Consider the following 25,061-nt stretch of genomic DNA (forward strand, 5'->3'; position numbering starts at 1 on the left):
ATCAAAGCATTTTATCTTGAATTAGTTTGTAAATTATGTTTTTTAAACTGTATTAAGGAGGCTTCACCTCAGCTTACTGGAGTCCCTGAACTGGACGTCGAAACTGTGTTTGTGCTGTTGGAGCCTGTTGGAGCATTTTTAATACAAATATCTGCACAATAATTTGGCTGCTGTGCGGCTTATTACTATAAGAACCTGAAGAAAAACAGGCTTAACAGAGGGACAGGTGGAGGTCAGGTCTGGAGGGAAGCTCTGTATGTCCAGAAAAAAGAAGAAAAAAACCAACACATAAACTAAACATGAAAAACTAAACTGGAACATATGACACTAAAAAGTCAGCTTTCAGTGCTGAGCCTACAGACGTGATGTAAATGTAACTACAACAAAGTAAAGAAGTGGTGTTATTTTCCAGTCAGGTGTGCTGACAGGCTGTACTTCAGACACATTCACAGTGCTGAGCATCGCTGGCTTGTGAAGCACTCTGGTGTTGTTAGTCTGACCAGAGGATGAAGACTTAGTTCACCAGACGAGATGAGAGATGAGAGAACACGTTTACTGAATCTTTGCTGGAGAATAAAAACTGGTTTCAGACAGAGCCCACACAGTTAATGAAGGGTGTCATTTTCATCTGCACTTACTTATATTTGGGGCTGGGACTCTGTTCTGTAGAGCAACAACAGACAGCAGCATCAATAACAGCAGATATAACGTTAAGTCAGAAACAAGAAAAAGATGGAGCTGGAGATGATTTGGGTTGCAAACAGGCTTGCAGATGTGACTGTAGGCAGGATAAAGCAGACCCAGCAACATGTCTTATATGAGGTTTACGGACTGGACGCCAAAGTGAGACGAATGCTGTGCTTGATTAGTATCAGTATGAGGTCCGACGCACTAAGAAAGAAACTGAAAGCTGTTTAAACTGTAATTTTATGGCATCAGGAGTAAATACCAGCTACAAATATGATTATGAGTTTATTTCCTTCAGTGGTTAATTTTTGGATTCGGTCTTGGCACTTTTGACTTACCGTACGCTTTTACTGCCTCAAAGCATCACTTAGATATTTTGCTTAAGAGCTGGTAGAGACCAAAAACAGAGCTCAAAGAGAAGCACTGTGTTCTAACGAGCCCACATACCAAAAATGAGCCGAGTCCTGTAGGTTGAGTCCTGACCCAGAAACGTAAACTATCCACCAAAGCTCGGCAGCGCGGACGTTTTTCACGCAAGCAGCTTCTCTTTGTGTTTCTGCCTTTTGTACCCTTATCGCTCACTCCTGCTTCATGTCATTCACATTTGGTGCCCCTGCACTGGGTCTTACCCCAATACAGGCAACTGTAAGTCCATCCAACTGGGACAAGAGAACAAAGCAGAGGGAAGATTTTCTATCCCGTAATGGCCCAGGAACACCTCAGGAGAAGGTGGCTGAGGACTGGGCCAGCTTAGGCTACGTCCACACTAGCCCGGATAGATTTGAAAACGGCGTTTTCGTCTAAAAAAACGGCGTTTTCGTCTGAAAACGCTCCGCGTCCACACTAGCATTTTCAGAGTTGTGCATCCACATTGAAATGGCCGAAAACGCTTACGTTCCAGTTCTGTGCATGCCTGAAACGCAAGAAGATTCAACCTGCCTCATTTAGTCTGACGCTCCTTTACTTTCCAGCTCTTTGAAAGGTCGCAGCAAAATGTTGAGGAAAAGCAGCGAGTTTTTTAAATGGACTCACAATGAGGAGTTGTTGCTGCGAGTAACACAAAAGTACAAAGTTGCAAAAGTGAGTGAGAATTAAATAATTTGAAGAAAAGCTCTCTGGAGCATGAACAGACATTAATCTTTAATAGGGCTGTCAAACAAAACAACTGCTGTGTAATGCCCTCCGCTATCGCTGTTTAATTGCTCACATGACTGCATCACATGACTAAAATGCGTCTCTGTTTTCACTGTCCACACTGTGACACGAAAGCACTGTTTTGAAATGTATGTCTCAGTGTGGACGGGAGTCCAAAACGGAGAGAAAACCATGTGCTGTCAAATGAAAACGCATTAGTGTGGACGTAGCCTTAGACTGATCTGCTACCTTACCTTTGCCCTTAACCTTGATTGGCCCTGTAACCACGGCAGACCCGATGACACGCTCATGCTTTCCAGCGTAATCTTTATTTACACTCACGGTTGCTGTACAGTCCAGGAGCTGTAGGTGTGACTGCAGCTGCAGCTCAGGTGCATTCGCCTCCCCTGCAGCAGCACTGCAGACCACCACCACAGGCCCCCTCCAAACAGTGACGATGTTAGAGGTTCAATAGAATTCAACTATTAACAGGCTCAACGCTCAGACGTCGTGTGTGTGTGTGTGTGTGTGTGTGTGTGTGTGTGTGTGTGTGTGTGTGTGTGTGTGTGTGTGTTTTCAGAGACACAGCCAGCCAGGTAGACAGCAGGTGAGCCAGAGTCGGAAGTGACACGTGGCAGAAGCTACTCATTAGCCAGGAGTCAAAACAACAACATCAGATCAAAGTTTAAAGTGAGAACGTGAAAGTAAAGAGAAAGGGAAACAAAAGAAAAGCAGACAAAGGACTGAGGGGAGATAAACAGGAGGGAGGTGAACCGGCAGGAGACGGAGAAAGAAGGAAGTTTGTCACATCCGTTGGAGAAGTTCTTCTTCTATTCAGCTTTACAACCAAGGTGTAAAGATAAGACAGCAAAGATGTGGGTGACTCTGTGCAACACTGAGAACCTGTACAGCTTCTACCTCAGCCTAATATTCATTAGAGCACCAAACGTGGCTCCAAAGTGTGGATGAGATGTTTGCAACATTAAAACTTGTTGTGTCATAAACACAGTAGCACACGATTTCAGTCTGTGCCCATAAACTTATGGAGCTTTGTTTTGTGGATTTGCTTTCATACACCAGTGCAGTGGATTTTAAATCAGACAATCATGGCCGCGTCCCGTTCTTTCAATATTCATGGACAAATTAAACAGCTGATTCCAAGATACCATTGTTATGTTTATTTGGGTTTCTTAAGCCTATCAGGTAGAGAGGAAAAACAATCTACAGCTGAGTTCATTCTTATGGATCCAAAAGACCACAGAAGACACATGAAGTGAATGATGACAGGATTATTTCTATGGTTCAGGAAAACAACGTCACAACTAACCAAGTGGTGAATATGCTCGATGAGACAGACGCATCGCTGTCTACGGTCAAAAGGTGCAAACCGCCGGTTACACTCAACAAATGGAAGGCCAGGCTGCGTGTAAAAATGACTGAAATTCCTTAACAGTTAATGCAAAATCTTTGTAAAACCGCCAGGAAATGTCGTTAAACACACTCCAAAAAGGCTCCAACAGCACAAACGCAGCCAGAGGTCCAGTTCAGGGACTCCAGTTAGCTCAGGGGAAGCCTAGCAGACAGCTAGCAGCTACAGCCACCTGTGTCCCCATCCACCTGTCGGTCAAAGAAGCCACGCCCCTGATAATGCAAATATTAATGACTGCTGACTAATCGAAACAGGTGAGTTATAAACAGTTGTTATGAAGGGGGAAACGAAAGAGTTCCGGCTAACTAGAAATGTTAAATGACCACGAACACATAGCTCTCCTCTTCCTCAGCTTAGGTGCTCGTTAGCCTGATCCTGAGAGAGAAGGTAGCAGGTAGGTGAGGCAGTCATCATGGTTTCATGAAGTCCTGCCTGTTGGAGCAGTAAAGTGAAATTTATTGGGACGCTGTAAACACTGAGGTAAACGGGATAAAGATACTCAGTGTCCATGTTTTGGTCTGACAACTGCACAGCTCTCTGTGGACTACTGTGAATATTCTGCACACACACACACACAGCAGCTGCTGATCGTCCTGCTGATTGTGCAGCTATCAGTGTGTGTTTTATGACTCTGGAGGCTTTTAAATCGTAATTTTCCTGCATCTGATTCCATTTACAGGACTAATAAGACTTTATTCAGTCGTCGCACTGACTGTGGCTTGGTAGGGGAGGTTAAAGAGGTCTGTTCCTCATAAAAATGATCGATGATTGTATGAATACAGATACTTTTCATTAATGCTGGGCTTCACTGGCTCCAGGACCACGGGACCATTTTTTAAGCTGTCATCGGTAACGACAGAGAAGGCGATCGGTGGACATCGTGGATTTATTATCAGCGCAGAATAAAACAGAAAGATGGCGTCTTTTCAAAACGAAGGCAGCTCTTACGGAGGACCAAAACTGAAACACAATTTGAGTTAATGCACCCAAAAATATTTAAAATAAAAGCAGGGCCAAGGCAGCTGTAATACAAGTACAAGGAAGGAACTACAATATTTTATAAATGAAAAAAGAAGAGTTAATAATAAAAGAAGGAAACTTCAGTGTTGTTTTAAATACATTAAAAAAATGGTTAAATTAATATTATTGTTTGTATTGAACATAAATAACCATTTATTTTCATTTTTATGGTTTTGCAAAATGTTATGGTTTATAAAAAAGAAAATTACAAGTAAAGATTATTATTAATAAATGAAATAAATAAATAATACAAAGTAAATTAAATAGTGAGTTATTATAAATGAATTCTTATTAATGTTGTGTGCACTGGACATAAAAAAAATGATCGGTATAATCTGTAAATAAATGAAATACTCGACTACGACTGCTTTTATTGTGATTTGTCATGTATTTACCTCCTTTTTTTGTCATTTAACACGTCGGCAGTTTTGGTCCTCGACATAAAATAAGCTGGAGGCTTAACTGAGAGCCTAAATTTAGTTTGTAGACATGGAAATGTACAAAGTCTCGGTTACACAGGCAGAAAGAAAAACACAGTACAGATAATGTTAATATTATTTTTCTAATTTATTTAAGAAAAATATATATTTGTTGATTCTGATGGAGACATTAGGCACATTAACATAGACATATATACAATTCTCTTTCATAAATACAAAATTATTTACAACGAGCAAAATTAAATAGGAAAACGTTCTTCTGGGAGGTATGTACACATTGCATTGTTCTCTTAAATTAATGAAGATAATACAAAGACACGTCTACACAAGAACAACACATATTTTTGGTATCAAATGGATTATTAAAAAAACAAAGCAATAAAAACTCTTTGGAGTCCTTCACTGATATAAAACGTTTTCTTTTTTTTTTCTTATATAAACAGAAACAACAAAAAGTTTTTATTGTCAGACCGACTGAACTGGGTCTGCAGCGGTTTCATGAAGGCAGCTTTGAAGTTTAGCTTTTTGATTAATAGAAATATAAAATTCAGCCGGGAAAAAATGGACCCGTACGATGAATCCAGCCCAACGGTTCGACTTTGATTATCTTTCAATTCACAAGGTGGAAAGGCAGGAAACAGCTGATTGTTATTAGGGGAACAAAGCCCCCCCAGTTCACCTGAAACATCATTTACACAGCGATTAATATCCAGGGGTGAAGGCTGGAGATACAACTGGGGCTCAGAGACGGGTGGACTGACAGGCTCAGCTCAGGATTTGAACACAACTTACCATTAAAAACCACAATAAAACTCGTCCAGTCTTCTGGGAGAACATCAGACAGTGAAGTTCTCACTCTGATTGCTGGCTTCAAGTCTTTTTGATGTTTTTAGGGACAGAGGCACTTTGGGTTCTGCAGGTTTGGTGATTGTAAGGCGGATATTGTTCATACTGAACAGGCCACAGTGTGACGAGGAAAAATTGAACGGCGATTGAAGGTGGACGACAGAAGCGTTGTCACAAACTATCCGGCCCAGGTCACAGATACATGATCTGTGGAAAGGTACGGCTGTTTGACCTAAAAGAAAAAGGTTTGCCTCCCATTTCTGCGAGCAGGTCCTCTGATGATTGCGAAATTAGGGAGCATAGCTAAGGCACCCGTCTGTGTGAGAGGCGGAGAATTCTCGCTTCGATCGTTTTGGATCCAAAGAAGATTAAGAAAGAGTGCAGAGACAGAAGGTCAGGGCAAGATTTAAAGAATGAATAGTGCAAATGATGCCGGACGTTCAGTCTTTCCTCCCTCGTCTTCTCATTGCCATCCGAATATTGACAGTATCCAAGCAGACTAAAGAAACAGAAGTCTCTCCATTGAGCAGCAGTAATAAATATTAAATTAAAAAACTGTGTGTAGAGTAGATCCTCTGGGTATACTGTTCTGGACAAAACGCTTTCAGGCCCTCAGCAGAAAAGATCCTTTGCTGGTGGTCTGAAAAATCTCAGGTTATACCTGAGAACGAGACAGAAAAGCAGCGGTTAGTCATCAGCGTACGGCATCACTGCACTGCGCCATGAACATCATTCATGAAGCACAACGTTAGAAGAAATATTAATAAGTGTTTTTAACCTCTTCCACCTGGAGGCACTGGGACCAGTCCGTACCTGTTAGAAAAAAGTTTGCACTTTCAGCGAGCAGCCCGCCTGAAACACCGCTGTGCTTCTCTGCAATTTATGGAGCTGCAGTGAAATCAGTGTCGCTGACTCTCACATTTACAGTTGTGATTAGATCAGCACGATATTTAAACAATAACACTGACGACGGGATATTAGCATTCTTTACATTTTGTGATAGGCGGAGTATTGCAGTAACATACTACAATTTGCCAGCAGTTTAATTGAATTCATAAGACATTAATATTTTGTGTCCTTGCATCGTCACACAGGATACTGCAGTACTAGGATGTATTCATTTTCTCACCCCTACGGGGGGACGTCTTTTTTTTATGAATTTCCATTTTTTTGCAAAAACCTCTCACTCAGAGATCACAGCTTTGTTCTTTCTTATGGACTTACAGATAAGCTGCAACATTGTAGCCAGAAGACATGCAAACATCAGTGCTGAGCATTAGAGTGAAAGAAAGGGGCATCTGGTGCATATCATATTACTGCAACCGACCAATCACAATGTTGTGATGCTAAAATAGCAGAGCCTGCATCAGGGGTCCAACTCCAGTGCTCGAGGGCCGCTGTCCTGGAACCTTTCCATGTGTCCCGCTGCAACACACCTGAATAACATTAGTAGGTCATTAGCAAGACTCTATAGAACCTGACTGCATGCTGAGGTGGGAGTTCAGCCATTTGATTCATGTTACAGCAGCTCATCAGTGAATAACATGGTGCAATTAAAAGACTTTTAGAAGTCCATTTTTCTAAACACTTACATTTGTTTAAATTTACATGAGTAGGGTTAGGGGTTACCATCTCAGCATGCAGTCAGGTTCTACAGTCTTGCTAATGACCTACTAATGTTATTCAGGTGTGTTGCAGCAGGACACATGGAAAGGTTTCAGGACAGCGGCCCTCGAGGACTGGAGTTGGAGACTCCTGGCCTACATAAAGATGAAGTTCTGACGTGAGACTTTCAGTCTGGCTACATTTAGAATTAATTATTTCAAAAAGTTTGCATAAAACAGACGATTAATAGTAATAATGTTTCTCTGTGGCACAAAAACCCTGAGAGTGAACGTCTCCAATGCACTGAGCAAGCAAGTCAATAAACCGCTAAATACTATTAATAATATGAAAAATACAATCCTGGTGGCTTTTTTCTGCAGATGTCAGCTGCTCTAAATTTTCCTTCTCATTTCCACTTTCAGAGGAAATGTTTATTTTTCATAAATCAGTGCAGTTACTAACTTTTTTAATCTAGATTATTGTGCACACACTGAACCCACACAAACAGCTGTCCATCATCCTCATCGAGTTCAAGTCATTTGTATAAAAGTATTAATTTAATGCTCTGGACATGCTGAGCAAACACACGTTGAACCAACAGTTTAATTTTGCTTCGTCGAGCTTGCAGAGAAAAAGTGTAAATTCAGTGTCAGATGTTTAAAGATGACTTTGAACTTTGAACCTTCCTCAGCCTCCCAATCTGCGTTTCGCTGCCACTCTTCCATTAACAAAATGAATCCTTGTAATAGTAATGTGATGGACCCAAGTCAACAACAGAGAGAAACGCTCGTGTGGTTGTGTTCCTCACCTCAGTAGCAAACACACACTGTTCCAGCTGGTCTGGGATGATGAACACTGAGTGATACAGACTGTCCTTTGCAAAACTGAGAGGAGGGACGATGACGGACGGCTCGCATTTCTTACTGTTAGAGGAAACAAGAGCGAGACAGACAGACAGACAGACAGACAGACAGACAGACAGAGAGAGAGGGAAGGTTGGTCCAACAGCAAACAAAGATTTTGACAGCAAGACTCAGTGAAGATCCCCCCCCCCCACCATGGACTGATCAGTTAAGACACAACGAGCTGCGACTTGTCTGAATTAAACTCACAGAAACGAAGCACAAACAGAAACAGAGATAACTATCAAACCATCAGGTCCTTACAGGTCAAACTTGTTCTTGTCCAGGTGCTGCTCCTCCTTCGCCAGGTTGTAGTCTGCCATTTTGTTTTTAAACATGGCCACGTTGTCGCTGCCCTTGTCCACCAGCGCTACATCCTTATTGGACATTTTAAGATGAGCTCCCGGGAGGAGAAAGGCCTCTTTCTCCTTCAGGCTGCCCAGAGTCGCTCCCGGTAAGCTCCCGTTCTTGGGCGCCCCTCCGCCAATCACTGCGTTGCGGTTGTTCACCGTCTCCAGGTCGTTTTTTACTGACGTGGAAAGGGCTCTCAGCTCCCTGCCCCGGTACAGGTGGCGCAGAACGAAGATGGCGGCGCACACCAGCAGGGAAAATGTCACTATTCCCAGAGCAATAGCGGCAATCATGGCCGCTGGAGGGTCTCCATTCGCGGCCGGTTTCACAGTTGGCTTGAGAGAGTGTTCGCAGCGTGTGCCCATGAAGTTTCGCGGGCACTGGCACACGGGGCCGGTGAAGTGGGTGAAACACGTGCCGCCGTTTTCGCACGGGAACTGGTCGCAGAGGCTGGCGCGCACCGTGCAGTCCTTGCCGGAGAAGCCGAGGGCGCACGTGCAGCTGTAGTTGTTGATTCTGTCGAAGCAGGTGCCGCCGTTCCTGCAGGGATTGCTGGCACAGTCGTCGATGTTGGTCTCGCAGCGAGAGCCGGCGAAGCCTGGCTGACAGCGACACATGACGATGTTGCCAACGTCAAAACACTGAGCACCTGCAGACAGGAAAAAAACAGGTGTGTGTTAATAACAACTGGAGGAAGTTAAACCAGAATGAAACACTAATGTTGCACACACAGAAACACCTGGCAAGGTAAAGCAGAAGAGGGCAGGTGTTCATCTGCTACTGACGGATGTTGAGACAAAGAGGTGAAACGAGCCCCAGTTTTAGGGTCATTTATTCTGCTGAGCAGTAAGTGTAAGCAGATGTGTAGTTAGCATGTTGGCCATGAAGCATCATTTGGAAAGGAAATAAAGTGTGTAGACGTTTAATAGATTCTGATGCCTTCAGCCCTGCTTACGAGCTAAAGCCATACAGCAGACACAGGAAACAAGGTTTTTGTGAAATACTCATCATTGAATCGCTCTAAACGTCTCATACGTTCACTGGTATTTCTGAGTATTAGTATGTGGACTAGAAAAAACAGGGGAACCACAGCAGAGCCTTGGGGGAGGCCGGAGGAAGCTAAATACTCAGAATCACAGTTTCATTCTAAAAAAAACAACAAAAGAAAGAAAGAAAAGAAACCAGGTTTCTGAAAATTTGACAAACTGTGGTAATAATTAAGCCGACAGTGTGCAGAAGCAAAGACATTTTGAATCCTGCAGACTCGCCACAACGAAGCAAACTCCATCTGGACAGAGGAAGGACGAGCCGGGGCAGAGAGCGGGAGGGGGAAAATGTTCTTTACAACATTTCCTCTCAACAGATGCCCCTCATCAGGAGAGAAACATGTGTGATTAGAAACATCCTGAGAAGTTGTTTTTCAGCACCAGGAAGTCATGTGATCTGCCAGAACAGTGGACTATAAAACTTAAACCATATCCGTCATTTCAGTTTAACTTCTCTGAAACAGGAGAAGATGCGCATCACAAATTAGCCAACAAATGATTCATTTTTGCTTTTGCTGTGATTTCGTGCTCTAAAAGCATTTTTACCAAAGGAGGGGAGAGGCACTGATCCTGCAGCCATGTATGGGTTCATGTTGGGCTGTTATTCCAAACTGCAGGCTGTGTGCTGTAAAAACAGACCCATATTTGGTTGTTCTGTGTTGCAACACTGCAAACAGAGCACAGCGTCATCTATCAGGCAGCAGTATTTCTTTACCCTCTGTCAGGCTCACTGAAAGACAGGAATGACTGCAGATTGAAGATAAGCAGGCAGCGGTTTCCACATGTTAATGAGAACCTCAGGGAGAACCGAGGGGTCGACACGCACCCTGAGAAGCGGGGCGGATGATAGGCCGATGATGACGGTTGTTTAATTATAAAGCTCTGAGATATGCTTCCTTTATTAATGCCAGGTCTGCTGGTGGAGCCGTCTGACCCTGATTATGCGTCTCCTATGTAAACGACGTGAAACTCTAAACTGACTGTTGGCCCACCTCGCACGAGAACAGGTTACCCAACCACAGACAGCGATTTCTTATTATAGAAATCAAACAGCAAAACATCCTGCACGGTGCAAAATATCAAGCTTTAGAGCCAGATCAACGTTAAAATCTGAACTCCAGCGGCTTTGTTGTGTTTTCCTCTCTCTCTCACACACACACACACACACGGCTGTCAGCCACAACATTAGCACTACTGACAGAGAATAAAAAACATTATCTAGCATCTAAACACTCGTGTCTCACCAAAACCATTTTGCATATTAGGTCAGGACAGTTCCTCGTAGCGACGACACTCCCCGGAGGCAGCGGTCTCTACCAACATCCCAGTGTCCGCCACGGGACACATCCATCCCTAATGAGTCAAGTTTCTTCAAAAAGCCCAAAACTATTTGTTGGAAATACTTCTATACGGTATCTGGTGCTCTTCTGACTCTTTATGGCAGCAGCAAAGATGCAAACCTGTTGTGGGAAAGAAGTCAGGTTTATCCGCCTCCTTTATTAACACGGGGAGTCTGTGGGTGCGAAAAAGACCAGAATGCTTTCATACTGTTTTTGATAACTCCCTCCTATCCCTCAAACTTTCTCACAGACGTTCTCTGAGGTGAGGATATGTTTATCTCCACAGCTCTAAACAGCTCCAGACGTCTTGTCTGCCTGACAAGGGCACGATATCCCCAGACGTCCCCAACCCCCCAAATGTAAAGCAGTCGATTGCACATTAAACACGCTGAATTAAATCACATGAAATACTGTGCAAAAGTCTTGAATTATCCAAATTTCCTTGTGTTTTTTGGGAGTTTGTCCAGTTCCAGCTCGACCTCTCTGTGCCAGCCTCTGTAACGTCTGTGAGGATCTTCAGGAACAGTTCTCCAGACATCCTGAAGGACATTCAAAGCTTTTCTTTCTGCCTTTTGTTCTTCTCTCTGTCGGGATGATCCCAAACTGACCAATGACTGATCAGATTGTGTGTTTTTCCATGAAAGAATGGCTTTACTGTATTGGCCCTGTGTTTGAATCATCACTGTGCTGAAAAATGAAGCCGTTAGCAGACAGACGGTTTCCAGGTGGTACTACACGGTGGATGAAAATCCGACGGTTCTTTTTCCGAGTTCATAGTTGCATAAAGATCTGCAACACCACTGACCACAGCCCAAATAATACAGAGCCTCTACCCTGTCTCTCCCGACCTCTCTGCATACTGACCATGATCCTGCAGCATCAGGATGACCACGACCATCATCCCGACACACCGCACACCATGACGAGACACGTCCAGCTGCTTGGAAATCCCTTTTTTCACCCACAAAATTTTTTATGTCAAAATGTGAAATCTTTGGCATCTTGTGATTGAACTAAAGAAATGGAAACAACTGATGTGTGTTTATGACAGGCTGCTGGTAACAATGAGCCTAAAGACACCATTTCACAGTGGCTCTTTGCCAAGTTGTGCGTTATACGTACACGACACTGGTTCACTCGTATCATCAGGTACAAGATCAGGACAGAACACGAGTGAAAACGCGGCCAGTGTCTAAAAATCTGTAAACTCAGGTTCTGTGTAAGCAAACGATAAAGAAGTGGCTGACTCAAGACTTTTGCACAGTGCTTTAAGTATATGATGAGGTTACATCACAGTTTAATTAGTAATAGTTGTGACATTTGGATATTCAGCGTGTATATGATTGAATACTATCAGTACCAGAAAGCCTGAATCAATATTTATGATCAACTATAGTTTAACTATTATGGATTATTGATCTGGAGCAATTTGAAGTTCTGGACACAAATAAGAGAAAATAATACTGATAAGAATAAACTGCTTGAAAAGAGAAATGAAAACTTTCACTGTGTATTCTGGAACCGTTTGCATTAACTGACTTCTCAGGAATCACACACACGGTCTGCGTATATTTACGTGCCACTATGAGCCTACTTTATGGTTATCTTGCTGTTGTGAAGCTCTGGTCTGCATTTCAAGGAAGAAATGAGCCGTGGATGAAAACTCTATCAGACTGTTAACAGCTGGCAGCAGAGCTGGACTCTCGACAGAGTCGAGTGCAATCAGGTAGGTGAAAAAAAGGACGAGCTCGGAGCGTCTCCGGAGCTGCTGCGAAAACAGGTTTGTTTATGGCAACGAGGACAGAGTGTTTGTTATTGTGTGGGAGGTGACGAGACATGTTCGAGAGCTCCCGCCAAGCAACACACACACAGCACTAACACCACTCGCAGGTGGAGCGGCTAACGTTGATTATGCTGACCAATCGCACCCTCGTCATTGCAAAGACGCCCCCAGATGGCAGCAGTCTCTTCAGCCTCCAAGTCTTCCGGGTACCAAACTGATCTAAACGAGGTCCCGACTGGACCCTGAACCGCTGCCACATCCCAGCGCCAGACACTACAGGACACTACAGGACACTACTGGACACTACAGGACACTACTGGACGCTCAGCCACACGTCCTGAATCCATACCCTGATCATTAGCAGCTGCTTTGGTGGTCCGAGAAGGGATCTAGGCAAAGCCTGGCACTCGTCCCGACACATGTCTTTGATTACAAGCGTTTAAAGATCGCAGGTCCACGTCTGTGTACAGTTACTGGTAGAAACGTTTAACTTTGCATCATAAATTGTGCTCAGAGCAGAAATGACTCAACATTTTCCAATTCAGTGCAGGGTTGACGAGTGCTTGCAAACGTTATTGTAAAAGCCGTGCGACATGCACAACAGTCATGCTAACCTGGTTCCATATTCTGCTTCCACTCATGCCTGCAGTGAGAGACTGTCTTCAAAATAAACTTTGGCTCAAAAGCCAGCGACAGACAGATATGACCATCGTGACCGAGGGCAGGTGGAGGAAGAACAGAGCTACTAATGTGCTTTTAACTGTGTGAAGCTGATGAAAATATAAATTTCTGCAGCTGCTTGTGCCGAGTGTTGTTGGTGCTACAGTCACGGCAACATCAAAGCGCTAAATCGTGTTAAGGAGCTCTCAGCCTACGTTAGGCTGCAGGTAATAAAGCTCATGTCATGCTTCATCAACTGAAATATAAACTGAGAAGCATAAGCAGATGTTTTATCCTCTCCTATCCTTCGTTGGCAGCAGAGAAATATTTGGGTTCACAACAAGAACAACAAATGACAACATAACGATTCCCAGGAAGAGTCGGGACTGGTAATTCGTGTTCTATCACATCTGAAAGGCTCGCTGTGAGGTTTACAGGAGTTTAGCTCCGATTCTAGCCACACCAGCACTCTGGGCAAGACTAAGCCGAGCCCCAAACGAGTCGCTGCAAATGGATGCATTTCATCTAAGCATGCAAATTCCAAATATTCATATTCTGAATGCCACATTTACCGGCTCCAGAACCTGATAAGATATGAGTGATGTTATCAGTGCTGACTGGGAAACTGGGAACCAGCAAAATAAACAAAGGTGACTTTGATCTGCTCCAACACAAACATCAGGCCTCGTCTCAGTAATGCTTTTTATATTTCTGTCATGTAGAAAGGAGAGACTGTTAACTGTAATGGAAAGCTGCAGCCAGACAGGTAGGTGTCACCAAACAGTAACATCATTTGCTCTTTTTTGTTGCTTATTACCAAAAACACCTCAAACCTGAACTTTACCAGAGCTGCTTCTTGTGCAGTTTAGAGCAACACGCTGCTGATCAGAAGACAGATTAACATCCCAGTGACGCAGGTGATGCACTGAGATTTGATTTTCCTGAGGTTGTCCCTGCACTTAAAGCCACATATACCAGCTGAGACTGCACTTCAGTTTTAAAGTCAACCCTCTGATGTCTGAATCATCCTCGGTGACCTCAGCGCCAACCCTAACCCGAGTCATCAAAATATCAGGAAACAAAGAAAATGACGTTGGAGCTGAAACGCTTTAAAACCTCAGCAGGTTACGCGACCTGTAGCAGCCATGTCTAAAATATGCACTGATATCTTCAAGCTCACACGGCGCCTACAAAGCACCGAATCTGCGACTATTTTTTATTTAGACAAAAACTGTAAGACTGCGTCGACTCTGACAGGAGTGACCTTTCACTTAACCTGACTGCTGAGTGAAAACGAAAGTAAACACAATGAAAATGAAACTGAACTGGTTGAAACTCTGGTGCATTTCTGTGCGTTGTGGTTGTTTCATGTGTCATTATTTAATCATTACTGCAGTGTGTGCACTGTGGGACATTGATTTATAGCAGTATTTAAATGAAAGTTTAACTGATGCACGGCCCAGCCTTTGGGATGTCGAGGCTTTAAGCCAAGGTCACCAACGCAAAGCCACTGCAGTAAAATCATCAGAGCTGAAGATTCACACAAACAGCAGGTGAGAAAAAGCACCAAACTCTGATAAGCTGAGAAGCATTCAAAGAATCTGCACGTAATAAACAAAAGCAGTCAGACTGGACACATTCCTGCAGCTCAGTCCCTCGCTGTTACACTTTGAGCTGCAGCAATCTCATTCAGAGACTTCGGCTGCTATTTTTAGCTGCACAGACACCAACGCTGGTTAGAGAACAAATCGGATATTAGTTTCATGGATTAAGCACGCGTGAGTGCGCATTTACTGCATTGTTTACATGGATGTCAGCCACTTGCACGTCTGAACTGCACAGGCACAGAGTATCTCAACTTTGTATCAGCTTTTCCTGCTCCCAACGTGTTTTGAATGCACAGATAAGAGGCTGCTGTTATGTGGTTCAGTCTTATCTGGCAAGTACAAACAGGACTGTTGGAACAATAAAGCCGAGCCTGCTGTTCTGTTTATATTCAGTTTGCAGCAGCAGTTCAGAAAGCACGCGATCGATCAGACAGACCGGGCGCACGAGAAAATAAACCAGCACGACCGTCTTTGTCCTTTACCAAAGCGTGTCCCTCTCCACAGCCACCTCTGGAACTCCCACAGTGTGTGAAACATGCCTGTGATTGGCTCAACACACGCAGACCCGGTGAAAATGCAAACGTGAGCTCTCTCTCTCGTTACATTTGTTTCTGAGGAAAGTTCAAAAATGGTATTAAGTCATAATATCTGCCTGGTTCTGTTCATTGTACAAAAGTGGTTAATGGGGACCTAATAAGATCCATCAGCCACATTGAAAGTTTATACAAAAAAGATTTTTAACAGTGATGTTTTTCGACGTATGTTGTGGCGTCAAAACTTCACGAGTCCCTGCAAACACACACGTGCACGTCTATGAAGGTGTTTGAATGCTTTTCTGTGTGTTCAAGCATAAAGCAAAGGTATCTCAATATTTCACACACAATTATTAACTGTGTGTGTGTGTGAGTGTTAGCAGAGACACAGCAAAGTCACAGTTTTCAGTTTTCTCTGATTTTTCTGATGACTCATGCGATGCTGTGATGATGCTTCAAAAGCCTGGACGGCTGCTGAGCGGCGACACTTGCTTCCACCAGTTCCTCACTGACCTGCTTCTTCTCAGGAACGTATTTTGAAGTATTTCGCTGCTTCTATTTATTCTGTCCTTTGACTTGCATGACTTATTCCAAATGTATCTGCAGAGGAGCAAACGCAGCAGCGTGCGTCGTGTCACCGCGGCACTGAATTAAAAGTAAGTGTTGCTCCACATGTGTGAATTCTGAGAGGTCTGTCAACTATTTCCTGTTAATCATCAAGCCGACTGTTTACAGGAGGCTAAACCAACCCTTGGACCACAGGTGTCGAACTCCAGGCCTCGAGGGCCGGTGTCCTGCAGGTTTTAGACGTAACCTTGATACAAGGCAGCTGATTTAAATGGCTAAATTACGTCCTCAACATGTCTTGAAGTTCTCCAGAGGCCTGGTAATGAACTAATCATTTGATTCAGGTGTGTTGACCCAGGGTGAGATCTAAAACCTGCAGGACTCCGGCCCTCGAGGCCTGGAGTTTGACACCCCTGCCTTAGACTGTGCCCAGGAGCTCCTGAGGGCTCTGCTGGTGACCCTGAACAGGCGCTGAATCCAGCTGCCAGGGTGAGCCGATGGAACTTTGATAGATTCAATTTTTATTACCAAAAACGTGAAAGTTTTATTTTTACGCTTTATAGCTCATGAAAACCAAAATTCCAGTATCTCAAATTATTAGAAATATTTCAGGTTTGAGTCGTTCACTGTTCGAACAGCATAAACACCGTGCAGCTTTTGGTCTAGTTGACTAAATGCAAACACAACCGTGGGGACGACTGTTGACCTGAACTGAACTGATCCTCGAGGAGCCAAATTTCTCTTTTCACTGAAGTAAGTTTTGCATTTTATTTTGAAACGAAGGTCCTGGAGGAAGTCGGAGAGACACAGAATCCAGGGGTCTGAAGTCTAATGTCAGGTTTCTGTGATGGTTTGGGGTGTCGTCCAAAATCGGCGCAGCCATCTACCAGAAGATGCTAGCGCACTTCATGCTTCCAACTGCTGACAGAGGTTTGCTAACCACGACAGGAACACGAGACGCACCCGACAGGAGCTGGTGGCCGTCACAGCTTCAACAACGCCTGAGCAACAACACGCTCGCCATGTCCACGACACACTGATGCAGCGGTTCGTGGTAATGGGACTCCAACCACGTACTCAGTGTGTGAATCAACTGCTATCAGAGGTCTCTGTATGCAAATCTTTATTTATATACATTCTAATAATATGAGATACAGTGCTTTAGATTTTCATGAGCTAAAAGCAGTAAAAAGCTTTCAAATATGTGACTTTACATGTAATAGATAGAGAGTATATGAAATCTGCAGCCTTGTGGATTCGAGCCCGTTTGGGGTCGTCAGCCTGGAGGTCTGAGGGTCGTTCTGGCCCTGTGTGAACAGTCTGTGGCCAAACATCATTCAAAAACGTACTAGGATAACATAGAAAGCGTAACTGTGAACTTTAGCATGGTTAGAGATCAGAAGGCACTCGGTGTCTCTGTGTTTCTGATGATGTGAAGTGCATGAACTGGGCTACACTCGACTGGTACCGTTAGTGCAGGGGCTGCTGCTGCTGCATCGATCCATCCTCTTCTCACAGTTGGAGCCTGTGAAGTTGGACGGGCAGCGGCAGGTGTACCCGCCGGTGTCTTCCTGTATGCAAGTGCCTCCATTAAAGCACGGCCCGTCAGCGCACCTCATGGCGCTGATCTCGCAGCTCTTCCCGTAGAAACCCTGAGGGCACGTGCAGGAGTAATCGTTCTCCGAGTCCTGGAGGAGAGACAGAAAGGAGAAGAACAAGGTGAGGAGGCGACAAGCAAAGCTGCATGTGATTCTGCAGCATCGGTTAGCAAAGGTGCGGCCTGCTGCGAGCAGTTAGTGCAGGTTATAGTTCAGTGAACTATTACATCATCAGCAAAATCACACGGACTTTGTACCAGCGATCCGCACCGTTACCCCTCTGAGGTACAAGCACTGTTAGACTGTCAGAATTAGCTTTGTGAACATTAGTGTGAGTTTTTCTTTAAGATACTATTTTAATTTATCAGAAGGTTCAATAAACAGCATTGATGAATGAAAAATAACATTTACTGACAATTACTTCATGGTTCAGGCTCCCGAAAAGATGATGATGAGCTAACAGTGTTAACACTCTAAACCATCATCACCAACAGCCCCATTCCCCTAACCTGACCCCGACCCTGACCCCGACCCTGACCCTGACCCCGACCCTGACCTTTACCTCAGTTGTGGAGAAAAACGCTTTTTTGGAAATGCACACCAGCTGATTACTCTTTGTTTTTTCCTCCCTGATTGCTCAGACTTTGCACAACAAGATTTGGATTAGGGTGACCATCAGTGACCTCTGACCTCTCAGGGCTAACAGCTTGACATCCAGTCCGACTGTGTCTGGCATTTTTGTTCTAACATGCTACTCCGCCAGGAAACGCTCTATCCTGCAGTGCACGTGAGAAGCTGGTAAAGTTGGGAGTTATTTCCTAAGCGATCTGAAGAGTTAAAGAAAAGGAGGTTTGGCTGCACCGAGCCCGTTGCTGACTTACGTTGCAGCTGCCGCCGTTCCTGCAGGGGTTGCTGTCGCACTCGTTGATTTTGACCTCGCAGTCTTTGCCGGTGTAGCCGGGCCGGCAGGCGCACGTATAGCTGCCCTCACCGGTGTTGGTGCAGGAGGCGCCGTTCTGGCACGGCTTGTGGTTGGTGCAGTAATTCAGGTCTGCAGTGAGGAAAGAAGATTACAGTAAACAGGAAACAACAACACCCACAGCAAGAGACGAGGCAACTGTGGCGTCTGCTGTTTTAGTGTTTTGATTGTTACCATAATCCTTTGGTGTTTGAAAGTCGAACTCAAAACCACAACAAAATCCCCTCAGTGCCACTAAATTAAAGTGTTTTTTGGTTTTATTATTATGATTGATATTTCTAATTTCACACAGACACATCTGTGGAGTTCCCTGTTCAAAATGCGATTCATGTGTTTTCTTGCAAACATAATTCACGAGTCCAGCACATCTCTGCAGCGACAGATGGAGCTGCTGTAAAACACTAAACAACATGTTTCTGTTTGAAATGCTAAAACCAGCTGACATAGTTGGAAACTGTCGCATTAACCACGACAGCAGCAGGCAGGTAATTTAATATTTACAATAATATTTATTCTACTGCTACTATTTTGCTGCAGATCTCAAACACAGATCCACGTGACCCTAATCAATCAGCAGGTGGGTACCTGTAGGTACCTGAACATTTTTGAGTCTACTGAACAATCACTTTAAAGCAATAACTGGTCCAAGTGGAGATCAAAAGACACATTTGCTAAAATTAAATCTCCGAGTAATTATCCATAACCAGATTGCAATTAATGTAAACCATGAGCGGTGCATGTAGAGGCAAAAAGACAAAGTTTGTCATGTGAGCTGTTATTAGATTACTTGGATCAATGCGAGTGATCGGTGTGTGAAGATATGTACAAAAAACGAAAATAAAAGGAAAGGCATTAAGGAAAATGTAAAAGGACTCAGGATGGCGCCCTGAGGTGCCCCGCTGCATCACGACTACAACTTCAGCTCAAACACGATGCTGTCGACCTCGGTGCCTTTGCCTACAGGTTTACGTTTATAAATGATCAAATGCTCCTGAGGAGCAAATCCTCATTCCCAGGGTGCCAAATCCTGCCGTTAAAAGTTCAAATAGAGGACTCAGTGTCCTCTGTGCTCTGTTTCATCGATGGAAGCAACAGTGAGACTGTTTTTCTCCCAGCTCGTCACATATGGATGTCCAGTCAGGCACCAGCAGTGTCACGTCTGAGGGGAATATTAGAAATGGCTTTTCTACCATCCCACCACCACCACCACCCTCCCACTGCCCTGTCTGGACTTTGTGGAAACAAAAACCAGCTGGAAAAACATATTTATTGTTCATGTTTTGGTTATACTGGCCCAACATAACCGTCTTCATTTAAACACAGTACATGTGGCTTTTTTCTGCATGCATGCAGATGACACACATAAAAACATCCCCTCATAAAAATCTGTTATCAAATGTGGAAATTTGTCTGTGTTCAACCTTTAACCTTGAATCTATTGATATTCTACAGACGAGCAGGGTCAGAGGTCATACCTCTGCTTTCAGCTGATCTCAGTTCTGGGATTTAAAAACCGCTGTGGCCAAAAGTTTGTGTCACCAAAGACAAAACTGAATGTTTCAATTCTTTATATGAAATGTTCATGATTACTCTTCACTGCGTCACAGCAAAAACAATCATCTGAACTGAAAGTTCAGCAGCAAAGTGCATGAAACACAACATTTGTGTCGCTAACCTGCTGTGGTGCGTGGCTTTAAAGAACCTGCGTATAAAGTAATCATTGTTACAGTCACTTAAAAACTGTTATTGGCTCATAAAACTAAACCAGCAGCTTATTTTTAAAGATTGTCAGAAATGTATTTAGAGCTGCTGACATGATGTCTGCTGACATTTCAGGTAAAAATCTTTGAAACAGAAAATAAATGATGCGGTGAACCAAAAGCTTGTCTGCAAAGGGGTTTGCTTCCACACGAATGCAGCCCTCATTTCATATCAGCCCCAAGCTTCTTCTATATTGTGAATAAATTGCATCATATCGGGTCATTTAAAGATATAAGTGACAAATTAATCTGATCTTAGTTAGTCAGATGCCTCCGGCATCAGGAACGACGGTTAAAAACAGCTCTACACTTCCTTAAACTAAAAATAAAACATCTTTAAAGAGGACTCTTGGTTTTTACTTGCTGTTCGATGAGAGTTATGAAATAAATCCTAGTTTCAGCTAAAATGCGTCACTGTGGGAGGACAGTAACAGCTGACGTACAGGCAGAAAAACACCTCATAGTGAAATACATCAGCTTTAAAGTCACACTGTTTTCCTGAAAGTTTAAATCGTTGCCAACAAACTGGGTGAATTTTTTTTGCAGCTCTGAAAGTGTGTGGATTTATTGCAATAAACAGAAAAAGGAGAAGTTACAAATCAGCCGCAGCGTCGGTTTGTTGTGGGGGTGGGGTGGGGGTAAGCTTGAACCTGCAAAGGAAACACTCAGCTGCCCGTTAACCCCACCGGGGCGACGCTCCCGCAGGTTTAAACCCACCTTGGTCGCAGTACAGGCCGCCCCAGCCCTCCCTGCAGTCGCACTGCCAGGGCAGCTTACAGGTCCCGTGTTTGCAGCCGGGGTGTCGGACGCACTCGTCGCAGCTCTTGCCCTGCCAGCCCTGCTGGCACACGCACTCCCCGGGAGACTTGCAGAAACCATGCTGCTCGCTGCAACCTGCACAGATGGCTGATGGGAGGAGGGACGCAGGGAGAGAGAGGGCAGGAGGAGGAAGGTCAAAGAACGCAAGAAAGAGAGGGAAGGGAGGAAATATTATCATGACTGTATGTGTGTGTGTGTGTGTGTGTGTGTGTGTGTGTGTGTGTGTGTGTGTGTGTGTGTGTGTGTGAGTGTGAGAGAGAGAGAGAGACAAAACAGCTCCTCACCCCTCTAAGGGACTCCTCCTTAAACACACACATGGTCACGATTACATGACTGCATCACGTTAACTTTCTTTAATTTCCTGGAGACTCACTTTAACCTGGACCTGCTGAAAGCTCACCGTAAAACTGAATGAATAAACACACACACACACATACACACACACAGAGCTCCCCTACAAGTGCTTGTTAAGTGCTGAACGAAGCAGCTGGCCCGCACAACAAAAGCAACACATGCTGTCTCCTTTCACGCAAGGCAGCACACATTAAGCTGCAGCGCGTGTCCCCTTAAAGGCGGGCGGGCCGGGGGCCGACTAGGGGCCCGTTGTTGATCTCAAAACAAAAGGAGCAGACCTCAGAGGCACACATGCACGCACACACGCACGCACACTGGAAACGACATAAGCTCTAACATCTCTTTTTGTCCCCTGCAGCCACCAGGGCCAGCGGTGGCACTGACAACTGCTTGACTTCACAATTTCAAGGCCGCCAAGGGTCCCATTCTTTACCCCCCCCAGCTGGAGAAACGTTAGGATAAAAAAATGGAGGGAGCTCAGGAGGAGGAGTTGCACTACTGGCACTACTGTAAGAAAACAAGAGATCGCTCCTGATTTGGAGCCAGTTTTGTTGCATCATTGAACGTTTTTAGTATATTTTCGTGAGACTGGAGCCGTTAAAAACAGCTTTGCTCAGCGTGTGACTCTGGGTGTAATCTTAAGTGAGAAGGGCACGAATGACTCTCCTCAAATGATCATAAGCAGTAAAATTACACCTTAAAGGACAATTTCTGTTGAATTACTGAAAGCATCACAGAGGATACTCACCCTCTGTGCAGTACTCTCCTTTCCAGTCCTCCAGGCAGTTAATTTTCCCTTCCTCGTCACAGGTGTAGTGGCCGAAGGTGTCGTTGCGTGGCCGGCAGTAGGCGGAGCAGGCCTCCCCGTGGTAGAACTCATTGCACACAACGTGGTAGGAGTAGCGGAGCTCGCTCTGGTTGCTGGTGTTCTCGCCCTTGGTCCAGTCCTCTCCAACCCTCAGCTTGTGGCGGGTGGCCAGGCGGCTGATCAGGTTGTTCTGATTCTCTGGTTGGAAATTCATCATCATCATCAGACAAAAACACCAATCGTGTTTTTAATTATGTTCGTCTGTGGGGATGGTAAACATTAACAAATAATAGTTTTAAGTGTCTTTATCTGGTGCTTGTTGATGTTCACAGGTACGAATCACGAGTGGATTCTCTGTGCGGGAAGATGAACTGTGAGCATGAGGCCTGATTGTGTGAGCTGTCGCCACCTGCCGGTGAGCCGGCGGCGATGCGTCGGGAGTTTACCTGTGGACTGTCCTGGAGCGTCCGCCTTCCAGGCTTCAATGATCAGAGAGAACGTCCCCTGAAAGTAACCGGGAAAGGAAACATCTTAGTTAGTTAGATGTTAGTAGACGTGGAGGGAAACGGCACATTTGAGTTTGCTTTGTCTTTCTGAGGCTTTTGATCCATCTTCTCTGGATGTTTGTGGCTGAAAACCTTTAAGATTTCAAGAGCAATAAAGAAATAACTCCTTTAGTGCATTCGCTGCGCTGCTGTCACGCCTGAAACACGCGTGACTGTCGTCACTTACCGGCCACTTGAAGGGAAACGGCACTCTTATGGGATCGCTCTCGGAGATGGAGTTGGAGTCGGCGTCGAAGACATCCGTGAGCGCGTCGCCGTACGTGCACGGCGGCTCCGGGTTAATAACGTTCTGCGAGTGTTTGAGGCACACGCGGAAAAAAACCAGGCAGTCCTCAGACTTTTGGCCACAGATGCCGCTGGAGCTGGTGAAGGAGTCGATCTTGAGCTCGAAAACTCCGGCGGTAAGAGCCTGAGGGGGGCAAAGAGAGGAGAGGGGTCACCTGGTGCAAAGACGCACACGAATTCATCACTGCAAAACGGCGCACGTCTGCATCACAAACCCGACGCGCGCGGTTTCTGCAGCGCAGCGTGTCCGAAACACGTAACACAACAGTTTAACAAAAGCATCAACAAAGCCCCACGCCCCCGTGGGTCCCGTGAGCGCTGTCACTCACCGTCTGTGCCGAGGCGAGCAGCAGGAGACACGGCAGCAGCGAGCGTGCCATGGCGCGTCCACAGGTCCAGTGCGTAAAGTCCAAAGGATCCAAAATCAAACGGAGAGACGAACAAAAACCTCCAGAAAGAGCGGGCAGTGTGCGCGTGTCCGCGGTGTGCAACCCGAACTGAAACAAAGTTTAATCCGCTCCGCGCTGAACTCTGGACCGCAGCTGTCGTCCCACCTCCTTTATACCTCAGGAGGAGGGCAGGAAGGAGGTGCGTCGACTGCAAGGAGGGAGGGCTGCTGTGGGCCTCTGCTGATGTTTCTGTGAAATGAGTTTAGAACGAAAGAAAAACAAAAGCAGCAGTGAGTGAAACTCCCCATGCCGCGCGCCGTTACGCACGCTTTACGCGTTCTTTTAACTTTTTATTTTTCAGGCGCTTCTTTTCTCCAGCGCTGCGAGAACACGAAGCTTGAGCCACTCAGATTACACAGATTTCCAACACTCTGTGTGACGATGTCCCGAGGGACGGGGGCTGAGGGGGGATGCTTTGATTGGCTTTCACCAGCTGGTGGTGCAATTACGCAGCAAAGTGCCAGGAGCCAAACGCTCACGACGGAGGCGCTGCTTTTACTACCTCTGTGACGTCACAAAGTGTCCGCAGGTATTTACCTTCTGCGGTCAGCACCCTGAGGCAGTGAAATGTGCTGTGGAAGTGAAACTACCTCTCCGCGCACACCACACGCGCCTCTCCTGTCGCGTGCTGTCCCACGAGTGGGGAGGAAGACTGAAATTATGGTGGGTGGTTTTGAAGCTCTGAAGCGCGAAACAGCGAAGCCAGAAGAACCTGAACGTGGTCCTCTAAAGTTCTTAGTGTGACAGGATTAAATCACCATGGTAACTTATCCTGACACGTCGCCTGAGATTTTTATATTCAGAGGTTGAGTTTAAAATGCGCGAAACCTTTATTGTTTGATTTAGAGCTGCTGAAATCAATAAAACCAACAAATCCAGCTGTTTGTCCGGAATTTTCAGCCACTGATGTGTTTCACAGTTTTATATATTTGCAGATTAAAGATATCTGCCGTCTTTAATCTGCAGTCTTTAATCTGCGGGGACTGCACAGGTTACACAAATAAATCAATCACTGAGAATTTGTGTTCAGTGAAGTCACCTGATAGTAATCTGCACAAACTAAAGCACTTTCCACGTTTCTGTGATCGAGCTGTGGCTCAGTCTCATACATTCAGTTTAGTTTAAAGACTCAGACTCTGCTGTGAGACCCCATGTTAGAAAAGAATGAAGAGTCCAGTCCAGCTGTCCGTCACACGCACACTTACAGCTGCTTTGTCCCGTTTGGAGTTTTGCTTCTTTCTCATCACTGGTTTGCTTTTTACCCATCAGGGCTCTCCAACACCAACCGAGTCATTTTGGGAGCAGTTATACTCGCTGTTCTTGAGGTCGGTGTCACACGTCACAGTGGGACAGAGTGACGTCGTTATTTTTGATCAACATAAGCAATGGGGCGAACTTAAACCAAACAAAATAATCATTTACAGGGATCTCTGCTGATCTTTGATATATTTCTACTCTTGCACTACAGCAGCTCTGCATGATCCACAGTTCAT

General features: G+C 44.9%; 1 protein-coding gene across 2 annotated transcripts; it reads right to left on the reverse strand.

The window, feature by feature from the left end:
- Nucleotides 1-4,582: 4,582 nt before the first annotated feature.
- Nucleotides 4,583-23,779, reverse strand: dlc (deltaC). Of its 2 annotated transcripts, XM_084950911.1 has the most exons (10): nt 23,449-23,774; nt 23,001-23,243; nt 22,715-22,772; nt 22,209-22,466; nt 21,005-21,193; nt 18,430-18,599; nt 17,419-17,638; nt 8,328-9,063; nt 7,970-8,084; nt 4,842-6,217 (listed from the first exon to the last, which is right to left on the reverse strand). In XM_084950911.1, the coding sequence occupies exons 1-10, from the start codon at nt 23,497-23,499 to the stop codon at nt 6,212-6,214; spliced, it is 2,046 nt and encodes a 681-aa protein (XP_084807037.1). In that variant the 5' UTR covers nt 23,500-23,774; the 3' UTR covers nt 4,842-6,211. The 2 variants fall into 2 exon arrangements, with proteins under 2 accessions (XP_084807036.1, XP_084807037.1); XM_084950910.1 differs by having other exon boundaries at nt 4,583-8,084; nt 23,449-23,779.
- Between the last annotated feature and the right edge of the window lie 1,282 nt (nt 23,780-25,061).

Source organism: Perissodus microlepis, chromosome 14 (assembly GCF_051167445.1).
Source record: "Perissodus microlepis isolate ML-2025 ecotype Zambia chromosome 14, ASM5116744v1, whole genome shotgun sequence".
Classification (NCBI taxonomy): Eukaryota; Metazoa; Chordata; class Actinopteri; order Cichliformes; family Cichlidae; genus Perissodus; species Perissodus microlepis.

Excerpts from the sequence above, each read along its gene's own strand:
- dlc (XM_084950910.1), bottom strand. The coding sequence starts at position 23,499 with ATGGCACGCTCGCTGCTGCCGTGTCTCCTGCTGCTCGCCTCGGCACAG. Across the intron at positions 22,467-22,714 it reads CGCTCCAGGACAGTCCACAG|AGAATCAGAACAACCTGATC; the intron begins GTAAACTCCCGA and ends ATTTCCAACCAG. Across the intron at positions 21,194-22,208 it reads AGGAGAGTACTGCACAGAGG|CCATCTGTGCAGGTTGCAGC; the intron begins GTGAGTATCCTC and ends TCCTCCCATCAG.